At 41.2% G+C, this 22,561-nt stretch overlaps 2 protein-coding genes across 6 annotated transcripts in view; both read right to left on the reverse strand.

Annotated features, from left to right (window-relative positions):
- Nucleotides 1–2,669: 2,669 nt before the first annotated feature.
- EIF4H (eukaryotic translation initiation factor 4H) overlaps nucleotides 2,670–22,561 on the reverse strand; it is a 30,674-nt gene continuing 10,782 nt past the window's right edge. The window contains exons 2-7 of one of the 2 annotated variants that reach the window (XM_037506813.2): nucleotides 11,685–11,872; nucleotides 9,601–9,665; nucleotides 9,414–9,510; nucleotides 9,001–9,060; nucleotides 5,206–5,343; nucleotides 2,670–4,623 (exon numbers count right to left, since the gene is read on the reverse strand). In XM_037506813.2, the coding sequence (XP_037362710.1) occupies nucleotides 4,484–4,623; nucleotides 5,206–5,343; nucleotides 9,001–9,060; nucleotides 9,414–9,510; nucleotides 9,601–9,665; nucleotides 11,685–11,872 (688 nt within the window). In that variant the 3' untranslated portion in view covers nucleotides 2,670–4,483. The remainder of the gene's footprint in view (nucleotides 4,624–5,205; nucleotides 5,344–9,000; nucleotides 9,061–9,413; nucleotides 9,511–9,600; nucleotides 9,666–11,684; nucleotides 11,873–22,561) is intronic. The other variant, XM_037506814.2, reaches the window with a different exon arrangement.
- LIMK1 (LIM domain kinase 1) overlaps nucleotides 11,835–22,561 on the reverse strand; it is an 82,955-nt gene continuing 72,228 nt past the window's right edge. For 3 of the 4 annotated variants that reach the window (XM_054693611.1, XM_054693610.1, XM_054693609.1), the window contains one exon: nucleotides 11,836–11,872. The gene's annotated coding sequence lies outside the window, so the exon portion shown is untranslated. Of the gene's footprint in view, nucleotides 11,873–22,561 lie in introns of all 4 variants that reach the window. The other variant, XM_054693608.1, reaches the window with a different exon arrangement.

Raw genomic sequence — 22,561 nt, forward strand, 5'->3', positions numbered from 1 at the left:
TATCGGCTAAGGCAACACTCCATTTTCAAGCTAATTTCCAGAGTGGCTGCACCCATTTACACTGTCAGCTACAATACCTGAGAGACGCACACGCTCCAGCAACTGGTTTGTTGGCCTGCTTGCTTTTTGCCATTTGAATGGGCACAAAATATGTTAGTCTTTATTTATAATCCTCTGATTGCTAATGGTGCTAAAACATCATTTTGGGCCCATGTTCTCCTGTGAGATGTTAATGTTTCACTAAGTTTTCTATCAGGTTGCTTTTATCCCCCTGCCTATTTGCAGGAATTCTTCATATACCCTCACTTTACTTTGATAATTTTTAAAAATCTAGTGAGCATCTTCTTTATTTCAATAAAGAGTAATGCATATGAGGGCCTCCCTCATGGCCGGGGGGTTAAGTCTCAGTGTTATCACTGCTAAGGCCCGAGTTCCATCCCCAGCCAGGGAGATGACCCACATGGCAGCAGACCTCTCCTGTCTCGCCCACTGCTCCCCTCTGTGTCTCTGGTGAACCCTCTCACCCCTCCCATACGCTCTTGCTGACACCCTGGTTCTTCCACACACACACGAGTATAATACATACTAGAAAGAATTCTACCAATTTCAAGGAATCTTGGTACAATTTACAGAATCTCTGGGCTGCCAAAGAGCTGCTTTCATCTCCCTCTCCCCTCCCTCCCTTCCAATACCATTTAAACTTCCAGGCCAATAATGATTTCATAAACACTAACCTTGTCTCCCAGTGAATTAAAAGAACAGGTACTGGAAATATATTCTCTCTGGTGTCCAAAGTGAACACCGAGGAGATGGCCACTGTGAAATAGTGTGCTATTATTTGTATATTTAGTATTTTAGAGGGTGATTACAAATTGGGGAAGAGATTAGTGGATTGTAATTATCTTCATTATTTTAGTTCATTTTCAGAACAAAAAAATGGCAAAAGGAACACTCAAAGTTGGCCAACCACACATACAAACACAACATTGTTTAAGATTGGGAAACACACAGATGAGCAAAGCTCCTCAGCAGAAAAGGCCTGGACAGCCTCACCTGCAGAAAGCTCGGGAGCCCAGCGGCCTGTCCTCTGAGCACTCTTCCCTCGGGGGTATAGAGCAGGCCAGGCGATACATGTGGCATGCACCATGGGTTACTATTCTTTTCTGGAAGCGCCTTTACAAAGTCTGGGATGTGACACCCAATCCACTTCCCCTCCTGACTTCCCGGAGAGCACACTGGGGAGGAGCCCCTCGGGGAGATACAAGGGGAGGCTTGATGACCCCACTCGCCCAATACCATCAGCTCAGGAAGGACGATGGAATACCAAGGTTGTCATTCCAAAGGGAACCTTCTAGTGAGCCTCAAGCTTGAGCAGATTTACAAACTGAAATTAGTTTCTTGTCCTAGACTAAATAATTGCTACCCAATAATTGCTTCATTGAGAAAACCAGGCCAATTCCCTAGAAATTACAGAATTCGAACTTCAGCATTCAGGTGGACACAAGGTCACAATCCTGACACCTTCCTTCAAACATATGCCTCCTGCTCAATGAGACCTCACTGAAAAAGCTGGACATTGTAAGTCATGATGGAAAACTCAAGCTTCTAGTTCTCTCCTATTAGGACCTGGAGGAACAACCTGACCCAGGACAAAATGGACCCGCTTGGCACTCCATTCAGTTGTTTCTCTGGAGCCTCAAGAATAGTATAGAAACCAGGGATCACAGACCTGCCAAAGCCCATAAACTTCTTCCTCACTCAGTACTTACTGATGGCAGCAGGTACATTTAAGAAACTTATGTATTTATAAGCCAAGGATATAGGTACTCATGAAAAGCAGTAGTTACCAACTAACAGCAACATTTGGGGGGAAGGCAGGGCAACAGCTGCACAAGTTTCAGTGATAAGAATCCTCAATCATTGGGGGATCTAGATAAGCCTGCTTCAAGGATCTTCAGAGCTGGGAACTCAAGGACCGTGGCAGTGTCTTGGAGTTAGGTTCCAAGTCTCTGGCTTCCAGCCCCAGAATCCCGCATGCCCGCCTCCTCAGGGCTTCCCCCCTTGGAGACAGCAACAGACAGTGCATCCCTGGCTATACACTCTGGGCTTCGGGGCAGCCCAAGCACAGTTACCAGGTACCTTCCAGCCTGTCTTATTTCTACGGATCTAGCCACAGTCAAGGGTCCTACCTGGAGGTGAGTGAAGGGAGCACAGCGAAAGGGGGGCCTCCCAGACACTGAAACCCAAACCACTGAAGGGCAAACTACACAGCAGAGCCTCCCTGACCATGACATGCTCACCACAAAGCAGCTCCCACCATGGCCATGACGAGCACCGAGACTTTCTTCTGAAAACAATTAAGGAGTTGATAAAAGTGGGCACATGATGAGCAAGCACTTGTTTTCTTCCATCTTGTAGAAAAAACCCAATTCTATTATCCAAAAACTCCTGCCAGACTAACTGAATGTAGGGTTTCTATTAGGAAAGTTACACTTCTAGGAAATGGGGGTGGGGGTGAGGTGGGGTGGTTTTGGCATCCCGTGTCTAATCATCACAAGTTATAAAAACAATTTCACTAATCTTGTGACTTCTAAAAGATGCTCATCTCACAGCACACTTCTCTAAATTTGGGACGTGCCTCCCAAATTAAATTTCAGAAGCAGCAGAGAAGAGCTCAAAATAAAGACAAGCATTAAATATTACGTAAGGTTTCTTTTATTTAAAAGATCATTCACAAAATACCATATCCATAGATTTACTTTGTCATATAGCTGAATGTGTTAAGTGTTTGGAATTTCATTCTTACATTTAAAAGTCAACTGGATTGCCCAGAAGTTTAGATGAATTTGTTTTGTTCTTAATCTTTCCACATTGAAGATGTAAGTAGGTCATCTGAAAGCATCTGGTTTGATTACAACCACATAATGCATGTCTTTCTTAAGTTAAGTATTGGTGTTATACAAATGGTTCTTATTTCAGAAGCAGAGATGACAGGTGGAAGGAAGGAAAGGAGGGAGAGTTCTGTGAATTGCTGAGGCCTTATAACAGAGACAGAGGAAGAGAGGCCAAGGGTGCCGGCGAGCGATGAACTGCCATCTGAGCACACTGCGCGCACGGGCTGGGCTCCCTCGGCCCTCCAAGTCATGCTGGGGAGGGCTTCTTTTCTCAGGGGCTCTAGCGGCTTGCTGACCCCAAATCACTCCCAAAGGGACAGACTGGGACTTGGGTGCTACAGAATTTGACTTGTTCACACACGTGATCAAGTGCAAAAGCTCATAATGCCCAGTCTCCTAGCCCCAGGTAAAGCCGAACACCACACAGAATAAAATTTGTCCCAAAGATGAGATCCAGTAACTTACTGCATAGTAAAAATTTCAGTTCATCAAGGAAAAGAGCAAAAAAGAGCCAAATTCTAGGCTCATTTTCACCATAAAATTGAGGGATGGTGGGAAGCTTAGTATCTCATGTTACTTACACCAGGGAACAGAGAAACACAACCGGGATGCAAAACACAGACAACAGGGATCTGCAAAAAAGCAACATGTGCACTACACAGCCCAGCACAGCTCTCCACACCAACACCCTCAGCCCCCACAGCACCACTGCCTGGTGGAAACCAACATGCTGGCGGCTCGTTGCCCCCAGCCAGATGTCGGCGCCTGCGATACAGCACTGCCGGACATCGTTCAAGGGGCAATGATGAAACCCGTGAACATCGTGATGCACTCAATTTCCTTGTAGGTGAACCCCCCACCAACATTTCACATTATTCCTTTCAGTTTGGCTGCTTGAAATGTGAGCCTACTCTGCTTAAACAATCTATTTGGAGAGGAGGTGATGGAGACAGGACTACCTATAAATAGGGATAGGAAGGACTTTGCAAGGATCAACAGATTATTTTATCCTTGTTCTGAAAACAAGGTGCCTTGAATTCTGTATGTTGACCACAGCCAATAAAATCAAGACACTATCCAAGTTGTGACTTTTCTGTTCTCTTGGCAGCCACAGTAATACAGAACTCAACATGCAGTCAGAAGAGAAGCACTGAGAAAACCAAAGGAAGCAACTGGAATCTGGCCAGTGTGCCTGAAGTAAAAGAGAAAGCAAAGGAGAAAAATGAGGTCGCACCTCAATCCAAAGAAGTCCACGTGGTGGCTGCCTTTGTCCCTCTAAAGAAACTCATGTGCTGGAAGGAAGCAAGGAGCAAGAAGGAAAAAAGACAGGAGGATAAATGGCAAAGGAGTGGCAGAAAAAAAAAAAAAGCACAAAACAGGCACTAGCTAGATACAGCAAAGCCAAGGATGTACTAAAAACCACTTGTTAACTGCTGACATGCACTCACAAGCTCTGTGTTTTCCTTGTAAGAAAGGAGGACAAAGGTCAGGCGCAGGAATGGTAACTGCAGGACTGCCGGTCCAGGGGGGCTAGCCAGTTGTGGTCTTGCTCAGGCTCCCCCATACCCCATTCCCTCCCACCCGAGAGCTCATTCTTGCTCCTTGTGAAAGACTTCCTCTCTGGGTCTGGCTCCCCCGAAGATAGCAGAGTTGGGGTTGGCTACTTGATTGAGGGGTGTTGCAACTGTTCGGGGTTTAAGCTGGAGCCGTGGTCTCTGTGCTCTTTCCTCTGGAGGAGTAAAAAAAAAAGAAAGAAAAAAGAAAACAAACATGGTTTACCAAGCACGGATCCCACCTCCCAGCTGGGCAATATCAGACTTATGCTGATCTCTAGAACCAGCCCATTTTCTTTTTTTTTTTTTCAAAGATTTACCCATTTACGGGATTCCCTGGTGGCGCAGTGGTTAAGTGCTGGGTTGCGAAGCTGCCTGCAGCCTCTGCAGCACCCGTTTGATCCCCAGCTGCTCCCCGGCCACCGGAGGAGGGTCCCACATGGCGCGCAGACCTCTCCTTCCGCCCGCTGCTCCCCTCAGCAGTGTACTTCGGTCCTTCTGCCTGCTCTGCTTCCTGCTCTGGTGAATTCTCTCACCCTCCCGCGCTTCTGACTGTACCCAGTGCTTGTATAAATACATGAATAAATCTTACAAAAAAAAAAAAAAGAACAGCTTTAAGGAACTACCAGTCTATTACCAGATACTCTAGTAGAGGCAAACTTAGTATTTGAGACCAAGGGGTAGTGTGTAGCAACACAGGTCAAGTTGACACAGACAACAATCATGACAAGATTCGTCCGCTTATGAGCTGTTCATACCTTCTGTTGGTTCTCTGAAATCCATGTTGGACCCTCGAAGGGGAGGGCCATCTCTGAAACGACTCCCCATTGGGGGACCTGTTCGCCGGTCACCTGGGCGACTCCCTCCCCTGCCTCCTAAGAAGTCATCCCTGAAGCCTGAAGAAGGAAAGTGACAGTGAATTACTTTTTAAAGTACTATCTCAAAGCTGATCACGCAGCTTTTGTGAATTGTTTCTGAGTTTAACTTTAAAATAAAATGAGCTGTTTAAATTCTTAGTTTGCAGGAAAAGTGGAATACCATGTAAGGCCATATTTTAATATGGTTTAAAACAATAAAAATCCTCACAGCATGTTTTATTCCATTCTCTAATATAAGCCTATATGGTTATTAGAAAGAAAAACCTGAAATTTAGAAGTTTCAATTTAGAATGCAAAATCACAGGAAAAGCTAGATATTAAGACAAAATAAAAATACAAAGTCACCTCTGGGTGACACTCCCCATTTTCCTGTTTCTGCTGCATTTCAGGTATCGATCATTCTAAAAGCAAAGCACCTGTGTGGTAAAAAAAGCAGTTATCCGATTCAGGCCCATTTGCTTGGGAGTAGGGGGACTTGCTGTAGAGCAGAGAACGCAAGCCCACCTATACTTCCTCTGGTTGCAAGGGGATGTCACCCCTTCATTTGTGCAATTGCCAAGAAGTAAACTGCATCTCACTTAGAAATGTTAAGCTGCAATGTTCATCAGTATATAGAAGAAATTTTTTTTTTTTGTTTGGTGGTGTGGGACCCTCGTCAGCGGCCGGGGAACGAACCGGCGCTGCAGAGGCTGCGGGCAGCCTCGCAGCCCAGCGCTCAACTGCTGTGCCACCAGGGGAGGCCCTAGAAGAAAATTTTCTTAATGAACCTTTCAAAAAAATTAGGCTGTATTTAGTTTTGTATTTAAGTGAAGGTCTTTCAATTTGGTGACTTAAGCTAATTCTAATTTTTAAAGAGCTAATTTCCAGTAAAAATGTAAACACTAAGATTGTAATTAACAAATGATCTTGCCACCCCCTGGTTTAAGCCCCCAAAAGTGATGTTCTAATCCCTCTGAGGAAGGGATTAGACCTTCTCAAAGCTGAACTTTGAGAAGATCTGAGTCCAAGAGTATATGCTTCTTTAACTCAGTAGATTCCCATTAGAAAATTTTGTATTTGTAAATTCATCCACTCATTGTAACCACAAAATCAACACCTGCAATACTTTGCTGTCACGCAGGCATGCACAGAGAACAAGATCTCCGTCACCTGTCAGGCATGTTCCCAGCTGAGGAGGAACAAGGCAGTACTCTGCCTTCTGGTTTCACCTGTACAAGGGTTTTCCCCACTATCTACTACCACATTTTTGCTCTTTTTTTTTTTTTTTTGTGTGTGATTTCACTGCTCAAAATGGTACCCGAACTGTGCTGAAGAGCTGTCTAGTATTCTTACATTTAAGGAGGCCTTACGGAGAGAACAGAAACCAGATAAGCTTTGCTCAGGCACATGTTAAAAGTACTGTTGCCTGTGAGTCAACAATATGTGTAAAGTGCCTTTGAACAGAAACACACATAAAAAGATTACATATTGAGATGTTGACAAAAATATTGTGACCAGAGACAGGAACCTAATCTTGTTACTTCCCCGAGAAGCAATATGGTATTTGCTAATATGGTGTCTACAGTATAGAAGCTAACAATCTCAGATATTGACACTCAACAATCTCCAATGGTGGTATCTTCTGTTCAGTGTCTTGGAAATAGAGAGGGTTCTTTGAAATTCAGTTCAGAGAATGAGTTGAACAACATCAATTTTAACAAAACGTGGTAAAATTTTACTTGGGGAAAAACACACTTGGATACAAGTGGTTATGGTTAAGCATACAACATTCATTAAATAAGTTTAATTAGAAAATCACCGATATCCCCCCAAACTGTGAGGTGTACCTTTTCATGTGAGCACAGAACTAAAGCTACTCTCTCTTTAATAGGAGATTAAGTAATTTTTTGCTACTGGTGTTTAGTGAAAAACAAATCAGTACACGTTCATCACATTGACAAGATAAATACAACAACTACTTTGTCCAGGTGCATGAAAACAAAGTAGAGAAAGGGGAAAAGCCAGTGTACATTAACCTCAGGCAACAGCCTCATTTTAAATCTCTTATGAGATGAACAACGGGAAGATTATTCACAGAAAGCAAGATCTGACATAGAATAATTATCTTTTAATCAAAGTTGCCAATTTCTAGGAGGCATACCAGTCATAAGATTTTCTGAATTTTCTTCACAAAGTTTAGTTTCACACAATGGCTATTTCTGGTGTTGGGAATTTTTTATTTGCATTGCTTTCCTCATGTTTTCTTGGTATAGATCTTTTTAAAAAACAAACAAACAAAAAAAAAACCCCCAAAATGTACCATTTATTTAAAAATAGTATTCTGCTGAAGAATAAAAAAGACTTTCGCAAAAGCTGTATATAGGCACTATTCCACCACTTGGGCACTTCCGGTATTAGATATCACCAGTTCACACTAGAAGTGGTATGTGGCATGGTAGTTGTTTCCTTGGCTACGTTCACTATCCACCTCTGCTTCAGAGTAAAAACCCAAGCAAAGCCAATGGCAGAAAGGCTGATGATGTTCATGAGGTAACTTCCATAGTTCTGGAGCGAGGAGCTCTCTGAACTGGTTCTACAGTACCATGGAATATAAAACTGGCAGGTTAGAGACCGCCACTCATTGAGCCACTGCACCTGGATTTGAGAAGTCATTTGTTGCGTGTTTCAATCAGAGACCAGCTTATACATAAAATTACAGGTTTACTGGATTATACTGTACTTTTATGAATAAGCTCATTTCTGATTGGCTACAAGACTTTTAAGAATTAAATTAGTCAACAGATATAAACAATCATCTGTTTAGCTAAAACAATACTGGAAATTAAAAAAAAAATTTAGATTCGGAAGATCTCTTGTACCAATTTCCCCATACTTACCAATTATTTTATACTGAGTTTTGTTTTGATTTGGGGGTGTGTGTGTGAGAGAGAGGGTGGGTAAGAGTGAGCAGATGTTCTCATATTACACAGCAGAGTACAGAGAGCAGCTCATATTTATAATAAAGAAAATAGACTTTTAAAAAGTTACTTTATATAATTAAAAAAGAATAATTTAGGGGCTCAATTCCTTCAAAGCAGAGAACTGACACGCAAACTGACAAATCTTAAGTTGAGCCACCAAGGAATCTACTAGTCTGCCTCAAGTGAGCTAAGTAAAGGAATGGTAAAGTGGATAATGTCCACCATTAAGGGATATGAATTCCATGACCCTTGAGGGGAAAAAGGTCACGCAAAGATTCTTTTACCATCTAAGAGGGAGCCACCATGAACTATAGTTATAAGGCTTTCTGTAAGTTGCTAAAACCTCCATGCTATTTCTAGAAGTAATAGTACTTCTATTTGTGTCATACACACCAGCACCAAGAGGCTTCCCTGGGCTGGACTCTGACAGAGACTGCTGCAGGAGATAAAGACATGTGTGAGAAATATGGCTAAGGAAAGGTAACAAAAGAAGGTGGATAGGTCTTAATTCACCCACAGTGCGGAACCTTCCAAGTCCGACCCCACCATTTAAGTTCTAATAGAGGCTTATTGCATGCCTGGGTACCTTTTAGGAAAGATTCATTTTTGAAAGGAACTAAAGTAGCAGCCTGGCCAGGCGAGCTACTCACAAGAAACATACAACAGCAGCAAGGCCACTGAAAAAGGTAAGTGGTGATACTTTAAATACTGATACCGGAATTGAAGTCATCCCGGGAATCCCATCCACCTCTAGATTCTCGAGAGCCACCCATTCCTGAGGATACACAAAAAAGATAAAGTTGAGGTTGTATCATTACCTTGCTGCACAAACATGGAAAAACTCATTGGGAAGACGTACGTACAAACTCATGTGATGGGAAGTTCAAAGAAATCATTATAAGAGTGTTTGCTGCTGACAGGAAAAACACAAAACAAAACAAAACAAAACAAAACAAAAAACCCAGGCTTGCAGAAGCATCGTCCATTCTAAGATTTTACACATTTTTAAAAACTCACAAAACCCTATCAGACCTATGAGACTGTTTTAGTAGTAACCTTCCAGAGTTGTAATTGGTGGGCACTGGGCACAGAGCAAGTTTTATGTTCAGTTTTAGAAGAACTAATCACCTCTGTCATCTGGTCCACCTTTCCTGAATCCAAAGCCACCTTTATCTTGTTTTCTGCCTTCTGCAATGTCCACACGAAGTGACCGATCCCCCAAGAGCTAATGATAAGGAGAAAATAGTGTTATGTATTGGCAAAAACAAAACTCAAATGCTAATGTAAGAGAAAACCTGAAGGTATCTATACTTACTGCACCATCGTAAGTCAAAGCTTCCTTAAGGGAATCCACCTCATCAAATTCTACATAGCAGAATCCTGTAAGAGAAAACAAATCCCATTTTCCTCATGGAATTCTGGGTTAAGACATGGTGGGATCCCCCTCCATATGTCACTTCCCACATCAGAACCACGCTTCTGTTGTATCTAGATTCACAGTGACTAGTTGAGAGTCAAAGTGCACTTTACCCTTCAATGAGCAGAATTTAAGGCCTATTCCTCCCTCAGTTATATTTTAGCAGAAAGTGCTTATCAAACAGGTACTGAAATAGCAGCTGTTTTATAAAAACAGCTTTCTTTTTTTTAAGTGAACTGCTTTTATATTTTTATTTTTAAATACTCATTTATACCTATGTTATACCATTGTTCATTTTCATACAATGCTTGATTTCTCTCTCAGGAGTAGTTCCCATAATTTATAAGGCTTTCTTCTTGTATGTTTAAACAATAATGTTAAAACCTTTCTTGGGTCATTGCAGTGCTTTTAGTTCTGACTTCTAAATGACTTTATAATATAACCTACGATTTCAAATTTGATACTGAAGTGCTCTGAAGGAATAGGCTGAAAGTGCTTATGATTTACTACTCAAGCAGTTGGCATAAAATTTCCTACAAAGCTAAAAATATACCCTCGGCAGTAAGGGCAAGCTCCCTGGGATGCTAAGTCAAAGACAAATGGTCCAGGTTTAAGCATGTACACCTAACAACTGGTCTCCCTGTTGCTGGATTCTGACCTACGTTTCAAATAGAAAACTATACCTTCTCCCACCTCAAAGCACTGAATAAGCTTTCCACTTTACCTGTCGACACTTTTGTCTTTCACCTTCCTTGCTATTCACTGAATCTAAATTTGGGGCAAGCACTCCCCACGTTCCAATATGTTCACACTATTCCCTACCCCTGCCTCACTTTGATGGTCACACTTTACCCTCAAAGCCCACTAGACTGTAAATGCTTTTAAGGCCTGGCTCCAATCTTTGCCCTTCACCAACTGTTCATTAAGCATTTATATAGAGAATGTACAGCTTGGCTGGAGAGAAACCTCCCTACCCCATTACCAAAGCAAATTTAATGTTTAGAGGACCTGAGAAAAACAAGTTCAGAGCAGCAAAAGCCAAGGCAGGCATCTTACACACCAGAACTGCTAAAACTGAAGATGATCCTCTATGAGACAACTCTAAAACCTGCTGCCACTGACTCAGCCCGAAGGCTGACTGCACCCACAGTTTTACCCTAAGTTTTAATCCTTAATGCTTGCTTATAGGCAAAATGATAGAACTTACTTTCACAGACCTTACTGTGATTTGCTTTCACTGTTTGATCACTTACTGTAACAAGGCTTCAGGTTCTAATATCAAAAAAAACTTTCACACAGATAGATACATGTATACATAGACCCATTCAAATGAGTAATATGCCTCTAGCTCTTAAAGAGTGCCACTTCTAGATAAATAAGGCAAACCAAGTGTCCTGTACCTTGCATCATACACTGAAAAACTAAGCACAGTTCCCTTCAGGAAACCTTGAAGGAATTACTATGGATTTGATCATTTCACTTACTCCTCTGCTCATGTGCTCTAAGAAACCATGTACATACATACCACTTCTGAAATCTGAGCCCTTTCCTAAACTCATGCTCTGAAGTCACAAATGCACAGTCACAGCACTTGTTATCTTTTACATTTTATAAACTAGATTATAGGAAAACTACCAAGAAAAATGTATGAGCCCACCAATGTGAAATAAATGCACCTGAAAAGTCCTCAGTTTTACCTCTTCATTGCTCTTCCAGGTAACTCCTTCATTGGCTGAGACAGGACTACTATATGGAGCAGGAAACAGTAGATTTACATGGGCATATGACATATATTTCTACAAGTCATATGTTTAAAACATTTTTTTCCAAGTGGAACTGAAGTCCTATGGGTGAAAGAGCTATGTCTACATCAGCTTCTTGGGCCAGGGCAAATATTGAAAGCACTTTCACAATTAGAGTCCTCTGGTTCACTAAGATTTTAGTTTGGACCCTCCCCTCCCTAAGTATTCCCCCAAACTCACCTTTAAATTTGTCTGTGTCTTTGTCTCTGACTAGCCGTACACTCCTTATGCTGAGATCCTTAAAGATAGCATCTATATCGCCCTGAACCGTATTAAAAGGTAGATTTCCTACATATGCTGTGTAGGGGGGCTCTGTGGGCAGTTCCTTCTGGCTACGGGAACCATGGCCACCAGCACTGCCGCGGGACCTAGGAGGTGAAAGAGAAGAGAGTTCAAGTCTGCCCATGAGGTCTTGTTCCCAAGAACTCAGGGGTACGGAAAACATCTTCTACTCAGCCATACTGGCAAGTAAAATGCTCCACTCTCATGTATAGCTTCTTGAAATGATGAAGAGGGGCCTCCCTGGTGGCCGAGGGGTTAAGTCTCAGTGCTATCACCCCCACGGTCTGAGTTCAATCCCCAGCCAGGGAGCTAACCCACACATGGCGCAGCAGACCTCTCCTGTCTCGCCCGCTGCTCCCCTCAGCAGTGTATTTCAGTCAGTCTGCCTGTTCTGTTCCCTACTCTGTCTCTGGTGACTTCTCTCACCCCCGCACCTCTGGCCTGTACCCCAGTTCTTCTACACAAAAATAAGTCAATCTTAAAAAAAAAAAAAAGATAAAGAGTATTCCAAAATACCATTTATGAAAAAGGTACTTGTTTTTTAGTGACAGAAACATACAACCTACAAAAACAAGTTTCTCTGGAAAGTAAAATCCAAGTATAATATGTTGTCCTACGAGAACTGTTTTTCTCCTATTCACTTTATTATTACTTTTAAAAATATTTTATAATTCTTACATCATTTTTCATTTTTGCACAATGTATGCATTTTCATTTTGGTTATATTCCCCATACAATTGCACCCCCCCTTTATTTTGACCCTAGTCCTTCTCTCCCCCAGCCCCCGGTAGTGTGTCTCTGGTTTATAGCTGCTTGTTGATTTTGATTTTTATATTAATTAGTCTTTTTCCTGGTCCCTTATTTAGGTTTTCTAAATTCCTGCTATGAGTGAGACCTCTCCTATTCACTTTAAATCAGCATCTGCAGTGTTCATAGGCTGCAACCTAAGCAAACCACCTCCCTTACAAACAGTACTAATCCATATAGAAACAGACATTGAAAGAGTGACTGCATTATATTCAGGAAGGATTACAGAAGCTGCTGAAGTTTAATATACACATAATACAATTCTTGCTATTATCTGATTATAGACAATAAGCTCTAAAAAAAATTGTACATTTCATGCAGCAATAGACATACTCCTCAAGCACAATTTCACTGGATCCTCAAATATATGATGTGTGCTATGAATCCATTTAAACCTCAATGCCATTTACAGTGAAAGCTGTTTACTTATACATGATTATAGAGCTACCAGGTGGCACAGGCAGGACCTCAGCTCTGCTACATCACTGCTCATATACAGAGTCATTGATTTAATCTCTGCTGTTACTTACTAGACATAGTGACCCTGAGACTGAGTTTCTCAACTTCTTTACAATTATTTGTAAAATTGAGTTAACACCAACACAACCCTTCAGATTGAGAAGTATCAAATATATGGTGCTTTATATGCTTCCTGACACATAGTATACATTGCTACTGGCATCTATAATCCGAGGTTTAAAATACTTTATAGAAAGTTTAAAAACAAATGGGAGCATTATCATTTGCCAAAACCCACAAAAATGTATGCTCCTGAGTGTGAACCTTAAAGTAAGCTATGGAGCCTCCCCTGTGGCGCAGCGGTTGAGCGCTGGGTTGCGAAGCTGCCCGCGGCCTCTGCAGCACCAGTTCGATCCCCGGCTGCTCCCTGGCCACCGGGTGAGGGTCCCACATGGCGTGCAGACCTCTCCTGCTGCCCGCTGCTGCCCTCAGCAGTGTACTTCGGTCCTTCTGCCTGCTCTGCTCCCAGCTCTGGCTCTGGTGAATTCTCTCACCCTCCCGCGTTTCTGATTGTACCCAGCACTTGTATAAATAAATAAATAAATCTTTAAAAAAAATTAAAAAAAAAAAAAATAAAGTAAGCTATGGATAATGATGTAAACTTTGGGTGATAATGACACTGCCAATGTAGGTTCACTGACTAGCAGATATGCAACTTGGGCAGGGAATATATGGGAACTCTGTACTTTCTGATCAAATTTACTGTGAACCTATAAAAGAGTCTATTACAATGAATAAAAGAGAGCTCTTCTTTACACCAATAAGAATATCAGCTGATAAATGTAGGAATCATGACATTAAAGAATTATGACTCTGCAACCACCACCAATGTAGTAGTAACCGATCTAGGAAAGGCTCATCAATGAATGCCAAAACCACCTAAAAAATGGTTTCTGGGGAACAAGATATTTACAGTATCTAGCATTATCGTGCAACAGCTTATTATTAATCTCAGGACTGGAGAAATCCCTTCTCAAATGGAAAATAATAATAACAGTTACAACCATAATCAGGTAACTGAAGTTAGTATTATTAGTAACAGGATAAACTCAATTATGTGCTTTCTATTTTGGCATGGAAGACAAAGGCAGGGAAGACCGGAGAAACATTAAATATGATAATCAATGCTACTATGATCTGTCTACTGTGATAAACAGCTATAAGAAGAAAAAGCAGATGTCACAATCTAAACATGGCAGGGAGAAAAGTTATGGTATCACTGCTAACTTTTTAGAATAATTAGTAGAATGCCACTATTCTCAGGTGAAACTTAAAAGTATTTAGGAATTAAGTGTCAAGATAGCCAACATTATTTTAAAAGGGTTTTGCATAAAGGTTATGTGTGTATGTGTATAAAGTTAATGTGAAACTTATAAACATATCAGTGTCCATTCTATTATTCTTAAAACTTTATTAGATTTGAAAATTTTCAAAATAAAATGCTTGCAGAACACACAGAGAAAAAAATAAACAGGATTTTCCTCCCTTTTACAAGAGATACTTATGCAAATGATCAGCTATAAAAAAAGATGATGGGCTTCCCTGGTGGCGCAGGGGGTTAAAGTCTCAACGCTATCAAAATATATCACCAGTCACTGAGACATGAGTTCATCCCTGCACAAGGAGCTAACCTGTAAACAGGGTGTTCCCATGAAAAGGGGAGGTTCCAGGTTCCCTGTCCCACCTAAGGGAGGGTGGAGCTGAGTAGGGAGGAGAAGCTGCAGAGAATGGAGAAGGAAGCAGGATGGAGAGCAAGACCTGAGGCCTCCCTGGTGGCGCAGGGGTTAAGTCTCAGCACTATCAAGCTATCATAAGCCACTGCAGCATGAGTTTGATCCCCATCCAGGAAGCTGACCCACATGGCCCAGCAGCAGATCTCTCGTGTAATTAATCTTTTAAAAAAATAAAAATAGGGCTCCCACGGTGGCGCAGCGGTTGAGCGCTGGGTTGCGAAGCTGCATGCATGCAGCCTCTGCAGCGCCAGTTCGATCCCCGGCCACCGGCGAGGGTCCCAAATGGAGCGCAGACCTCTTCTGCCGCCCGCTGCTCCCCTCAGCAGTGTACCTTGGTCCTTCTGCCTGTTCGGCTCTCCGCTCTGACTCTGGTGAATTCTCTCACCCTCCCACGCTTCTGACTGTACCCAGCGCTTGTATAAATAAATAAATAAACAAACAAACAAATAAATAAATAAAAATAATGAAGTCTTGCTATGGACTGTGAGGTGATTATACTAAGTCAAAAAGAGAGACAAATAACAGATGACTTCATATGTGGAATATAAAAAAATAAAGCAAACAAAAACAAAATAAAAACCACCTTTTGACTCTAGCAACAAAATGGTAGTTGCAATTTTGGGAGGAATGAGTTGTGGGTGTCAACTGGATGGTGCTGGAGAGTTATTAAAACCGTGGTGGGGAGCACAGTGTAGTATCATACTTTTGAAGAGGTGTGTAGCTGCACTCCAAAACTTATATATTATCAATTACCAATGAAATGCAACAATAACAAAAAAGTAATAAATGAGTTCCCTTGCAACAAAATCAAAAGTCTGCTCAAAGTCATCCTTTTTGCAGGGGCAATATTAACATGTGGAAAGTAACTTATCTGTGGTTAGCTCAATCATGAAAGAAATTCCTCATCTTTCCTGAGATAAATTCCAGGTTGTCTCAAATATTTAATGATAAATTTGCTAATATTTAATGATAAATTTGCTAAAGCAGAAGAACCAGGCAATGATGCAATTCTTAGAGGGCTAAAATTGTTTAATAACTAAGGATTTTGCTACTTCCCAAAAGGAAATCCTGCTTCTGTTCTAAGAACACCAGAAAAATAGGTTTTCAAGTGAAACTATATCTTACTTGCTCTCATTTTGTATTTTAATTCCTCTTTGCAACACCACTGTTCTATCTCCATAACCATAAAACCTAAAATGTTTTCAATTAAGATACTCTAATTAGATTGCTTAAAAATGAATAATGTAAAAAAAATTAAAAAAATTTAAAAAAAGATACTGATACTCATTGGGGCTGGATACTGAAAGTGAAGGTACAATATAAACATTTCTAATTAGAAAACTATCAAAACAAGAAAATGAATTATAAGGGGAAAAACACTTAAAACTCATATCGAGCATTTACTAAAAATCTAGTGAACAACAGTTCCATGTACTCAAGTGGCTTATAATTTAGCACACATAAAACACAAATAATTATGAATGTAAGTTTGTGTATGTATTACATATCAAAATACTACAGTGATTTTTTTTTTTTAAGATTTATTCATGTATTTATATAAGCACTGGGTACAGTCAGAAGTGCGGGAGGGTGAGAGAATTCACCAGAGCGGGGAACAGAACGGGCAGACCGACGAAATACACTGCCGAGGGGAGCAGCGGGTGCAGCAGGAGAGGTCTGTCGCGCCATGTGGGACCGTCGCTGGCGGCAAAGGATCGAACCGGCGCGGTGGCTGCGGGCAGCTTTATAGCCCAGCACTTAACCGCTGTGCCACCAGGGGAGGCCCTACAGTGATATTTTTTAAATGTAAGATGAAAGTCAGGATGAAGAGATATATCTGGCATGTGTTTATGTGATCAACCCATAAAATAGAAGTGGGAAGTTTTGCTAAAAGGGCTCAGGAAATGTCTGCATGAACAGTGATGAAGGTGCTGGATGTTAGGACTAAAAAGATAGGGTCTGATGACCTTTTGAGTTTAGGGAGCCAGGTGTTAACAGAATGGTGGAGGCCCTAATATGAATGCAGCAGGATGAGATGCCAGCTCTGGCTTTGGGAAGACAAGAATCCTGTGTTAAGGGAAAGCAGCATATTAAGAGCTAGATAAATTATCATATGGGAAGTAGCTCACCCCAAGTCCATCAACTTGCTCATTCCACACTAGCCTCACAAAACTGTCATAAGCTCAATATGCCAGACTTACTCAACAATTACCAAAACAGTCTCAAACAACACCATTATCTGATATAGTTAGTTCCACAAGACTTGAGAGTGATTTTAGCTTTTCATTGAGTAGTTTACTGAAGACATCACAGGACTGTAGGGATGGGACCATCCAGGAGGATTTAACTAACTTACTGTTAACATTTGGGTGCTAATGTGTGCCAGCAAGCTGAGACAAGCCGAGTGTACATGCATATGATTAAATGATAAAACTGTCACCAATCAACTAAAAAGAAAATCTAATGTCAGAAAATTCTTCAAGCTAAAATTCCTATGAAATAGCTTTGATACCAATTTAAGTTTATTTAAATAAGCTGTGCTACACAAAAGCTCTTTCTACAACAGGCTGAAAGTGATACACAGGGATAAGATTCATTTAATACACAAATCACGTCCATACTTGTTTCCTGTTAGTTGATATTTTAAATATTTGAGGGGAAGAGGTTCTTAAATAGCAAGATTAAAGCATTTGTACTAAAAATATTAAGAGGGCCTCCCTGGTGGCGCAGCAGTTGAGCACTGGGCTGTGAAGCTGCCCGCAGCCTCTGCAGCGCCGGTTCGATCCCCGGCCACCAGCGAGGGTCCCACATGGCCCACAGACCTCTCCTGCCGTGCCCACTGCTCCCCCCAGCAGTGTGTTTGGTTGGTCTGCCTGTTCTGTTCCCCGCTCTAGCTCTGGTGAATTCTCTCACCCTCCCGTGCTTCTGACTGTACCCAGTGCTTGTATAAATAAATAAATCTTTAAAAAAATAAAAATAGTAAGAATCTTTATTTGAATAAAACACAACTAGCAGAAAAACAAACAAACAAACAAACAAAAACAACGCTGAGGCTTCACTTAATTTCTTTCTGAAGACTCTGGCAAGATGCAGTGATTATTCTGTAAGGGCCTCTGCTTCTACGTAAAGTAGATAAAATACCAGTTGGCTCAAGGAAATTTTGATATACTGGTTTATAAGGTTATGGTTTAGAGTGACTTCTGGAAGGAGAGGAGGAGACTCTCATTTATAGAATACTTTCCAGGTGCTATGTTAAGTGTTTTATACACATTTCCCCTCACATACACACAAACAACTTTCTCTACTGCAGGTATTTACTAAGGTCATTTTGGAAATGAGGAAACTAAGGGTTCAAGCAAGCTGAATAAGCTCACCAAAGTCACTTGGCTGGGTAAGTGGCCAAAAAAACCAGAACTGTAATCCACATGTTCATAGAACCTAAATCCATGATCTCTCTACTACACCATGACTAGTTAATTAAATGACTATGGCCTTATGAAAATTCACATCAAACAGATAAGATCACTGTCCCTTCAACACAATACTATATTGAGAACAAATCCTAAATATGTTTTCCTCTCCTCAAATTTGTTAGATCTTAAAATTGACCATAAACATACTTTGTTAACTCCTGACTGCTTTATAAATTTATTATTTTTTAAAGATCTATCTATCTATCTATCTATCTATCTATCTATCTATCTATCTATCTATCTATCTATACAAGAACCGGGGTACAGGCCAGATGCGTGGGAGGGTAAGAGGATTCACCAGAGACAGAGTGGGGAACAGAACAGGGGGTTGACAGGGTGAGACGGGAGAGGTCTGCTGTGTTATGTGGGTCAGCTCCCTGGCAGCAGTGGCTGCAGATAGCTTCATAGCGCTGAGATTTAATAACCCCTGGTGCCACCAGGTAAGATATCTAACTTTCAACTCCAAGCATGACCAAAATCTTTTTCAGACAAATCACTAATTTTCCCTCAAATCAACTGAATAGTGGACGTCTATGAAACACAAAGCACTGTAGAAAGGGTACCAAGACTCAGTTTCTGCCCTCAAAGAGCTGATAAGTCAACCGAGGGGGTCCAGACATCTAGAAAGAAGAAATAACTTCCAAGCAAAGGATTGCAGAAAATCCACGAGAGGGCAGTGAAAGCAGTCTCTCCCAGGCACAGTAACAGGCATCTGGACTCCACTGTGCAGACAGCAGAGAGGGCCAGCACTGAACTCTTAATATAATGATGAGTTTGAATAAGCAAAGCTATGCAGGAGTGAAAGCAGGCTAAAGGGAGGATGACTGTGAGAAAAAAGAAAAGAGCAAAGTTAGGACTGGGATTAGATCCAGTAAGACATGAAACAGAAAACCATGCCAAGACTTACCTTTAAGATGAACGATAACATCTTTTCATTATAAAAGATAATGAAAAATGAAGGACACATGCTAATTCATTCCTGGGAAAGCATTTTATAAAATTTTTTAGGTGCATTAGAATGACAGAATTTAAATACTGCTGCCTTCACTCAAAACTTCAAGACCAATGCCAAGATACTGAGACTAGAGTACCATGGTATTTGGAACATAAGCAGTGAGCTATCTTCATTAGGGCTGATCAACATAGCCTTTCATATGCCCTCCAGAAACACTAGCATATGCTGTTGGTCATGTGGCACTGTATTAGCACCTATTTAAACTATAAGACTGTCTTTTCATTTTTAAAAAGTTTTATTTATTTATGCATACAAGAGCTGAGGAGGCCAGAGATGCAGGTGGTTGGTGGTGAGAGAATTCACCAGAGACAGAATGGGGAGCAGAACAGGCAAATCTACTGAAATACACTGCTGAGTGGAGCCGCAGGGGAGACAGGAAAGGTCTGTCTGCTGCGCCATGTGGGTCAGCTCCCTGGTGGGGATGGAACTTGTGCTGCAATGGCTGTGGCTAGCTTCATAGTGCTGAGACTTAACCCCTTGTGCCATCCAAGCAATCAACAAAATGCAGTGAGCATGCTTGGAAAAAAAAAAAAAAATGGTCAAAATGTACCTCTTAAAATAATGTAACCTATTTGGCATCTGGACAATAATAAAAGGTTATCAAAAGTCAAATCTTTATTTATTTAATAAACACTATCTGAGCCTCCCTGGTGGCCTAGGGGTCAAGTCTCTAGGCTATCACCTCTATGGTCCGATTCCCGACCAGGGAGCTAACCCACAAATGGCAGATCTCTCCTGTCTTACCTGCTCCTTCCCTCAGCAGTGTATTTCAGTAGATCTGCCTGTTCTGCTCCCCACTCTGTCCTTGGTGAATCCTCTCACTCCCCCTCACTGCACAATTCTGGCCTACACCCCAGTTCTACGCAACCACCAACCAACAGACCAACCAGCCAACCAACTGACATATAACACACACTGTACTAATATTAACACACTGGTAACAATTATTATTATTATTTTAAAGATTTATTTTTATTTATTTATACAAGCACTGGTTTCAGTCAGAAGCGCGGGAGGGGTGAGAGAATTCACCAGAGCCAGAGCGGGGAGCAGAGCAGGCAGAAGGACCGAGGTACACTGCTGAGGGGAGCAGCGGGCGGCAGGAGAGGTCTGCGCGCCCTGTGGGACCCTCCTCCGGTGGCCAGGGAGTAGCCAGGGATCGAACCAGCACTGCAGAGGCTGCGGGCAGCTTCGCAACCCAGCGCTCAACCGCTGTGCCACCGGGGAGGCCCTGGTAACAATTATTGAACCAATACCGACACATTATTAAATGAAGTTCAGTTTATTCCTTACTTTTTTTTAACCCGAATGTCCTTTCTGTTCTCCTATCTAAGAGGCCACATTACATTTTGTTGTAGCTCAGGTTTTCAAAATCTAACCCAATACAACTTGGAGTAAAAAGGCACTTTATTTCCGAGTAGATCTTCCTCTGCTGAATGATTCTCTAAGACCTTCAATCAGAGCTCAAAATTAAATCTCTTTACCTTGATAACTGTCATTACTGAACAGGAAGTAGATGAAATCCTGAGAGTTTCTGGTAAACATTGGGGGCAGGGCAGTGTCTTCGGTGCATTCTTCAATAGGCCCTATTTCAAAGGGCTTTTTTCTGCTATGAAAGAGATCTTAATCGTCCAATCTTATTTGTGAAATATAAAAAGTCTTGCAGGGAAATGCAAAGTAGTTCTAAGGTAAGAACCGTTTTTTATCTTCAGAACTATTATAGTCTCTTACCGGGGGTGGCCTAGTAACTAAGATTGCAAACATTGTCAGTCACCAATATGGGTATTCTCATTTAGAAAAAATTTTAAATACAAGAGTGTTACATGAATTTGGATGACACCCCAAGTTAGGTACTTTTGTCTTTAAAAAAAAATTTTTGGACTATAACTAACAATAAGAAATAGAAAGCATTTTAGAGGACTTTTTCTTACTAGGAAAATGACCTAGGCAGCTATACCACGTTTTATTGTGCTTTGCTTTATTTCACTTAGCAGATATTGCATTTTCTTTTTCTTTTTTTTTTTACACTTTGAAAGTTTGTGGCAACACTTTGTCTAGCAAATCTATTGGCATCATTTCCCCAACCACATGTGCTTGCTTTATTAGCTGTCATTTCTGGGTAGACCTTATGCTACCTTGAAAATTTTTATTATCTTTACCTTGATAATAAAATACAAAAATAAAAATATAATAAAACCTATCTTTTATGACGATATATGATCTTTGGTGTTAACTACTGTAATTGTTTTGGGGCTCCACAAACCATGCTCATAAATGATGGTGAACTTAATTGATAAATGTGTGTATTCTCACTGCTCACCCACCAGCCAGTCTCTACCTCTCCTGAACCCTCTTTATTTCTTGAGACACAGTATCAAAACGAGGCCAGTTAATAACAATTATTTGGCCTCTAAGCGCTCAAGTGAAAAAGAAGTCACCTCATTTTAAATCAAATGCTAGAAATGGGAGGAAAGTACTTCAAAGCTTAGGGAGGAAAGTACTTCAAAGCTTGGAGATGGGCTGAAAGCTAGGTCCTCTTGAACCACTTAGACAAATTGGGAATGCAAAGGAAAAGTTCTTCAAGGAAATGAAAAGTGCTTTCTAGGGAATACACAAATGATAAGTCAAACAGACTTATTGTTGATGTGGAGATAATCTGAGTGGTCTGGATAGAAAATCAAACAAGTCACAACATTCCCTTAAGCAAAAGCCTAATTCAGAGCAAGGCCTTAACTCTTTTCAAGCCCGTGAAGACTGAAGACTGAGAAGCTGCAGAAAAGCAGGAAGATAGCAAAGGTTGGGTCATGAGGTTTAAGCGAAGATGTCATCTCAACATAAAAATGCAAGATATAGCAGCAAGTGCTGATGTAGAAGCTGCAGCAAGTTATCCAGACCTAACTAATGTTGCTGAAGGTGACTACACCATATAGAAGTCCAGTGTAGACAAAACAGGCTTACTTTGAAAGAAGTCATTTAAAACTTTCATAGCTAGAGGCGATATCAATTCCTATTCTTTCTTTCTTTTTTTTTTTTTTTTACAGATTTATTTATTTCTTTATTTATACGAGCACTGGGTACAGTCAGCAGTGCGGGAGGGTGAGAGAATTCACCAGAGCCAGAGCGGAGAGCAGAACAGATGAAATACACTGTTGAAGGCCTCCCCGGTGGCGCAGCGGTTGAGCGCTGGGTTGCGAAGCTGCACGCAGCCTCTGCGGCGCTGCTCCCCGG

Source organism: Talpa occidentalis, unplaced genomic scaffold, assembly GCF_014898055.3.
Source record: "Talpa occidentalis isolate TD23 unplaced genomic scaffold, MPIMG_talOcc4v2.1 talOcc4.12, whole genome shotgun sequence".
Classification (NCBI taxonomy): domain Eukaryota; kingdom Metazoa; phylum Chordata; class Mammalia; order Eulipotyphla; family Talpidae; genus Talpa; species Talpa occidentalis.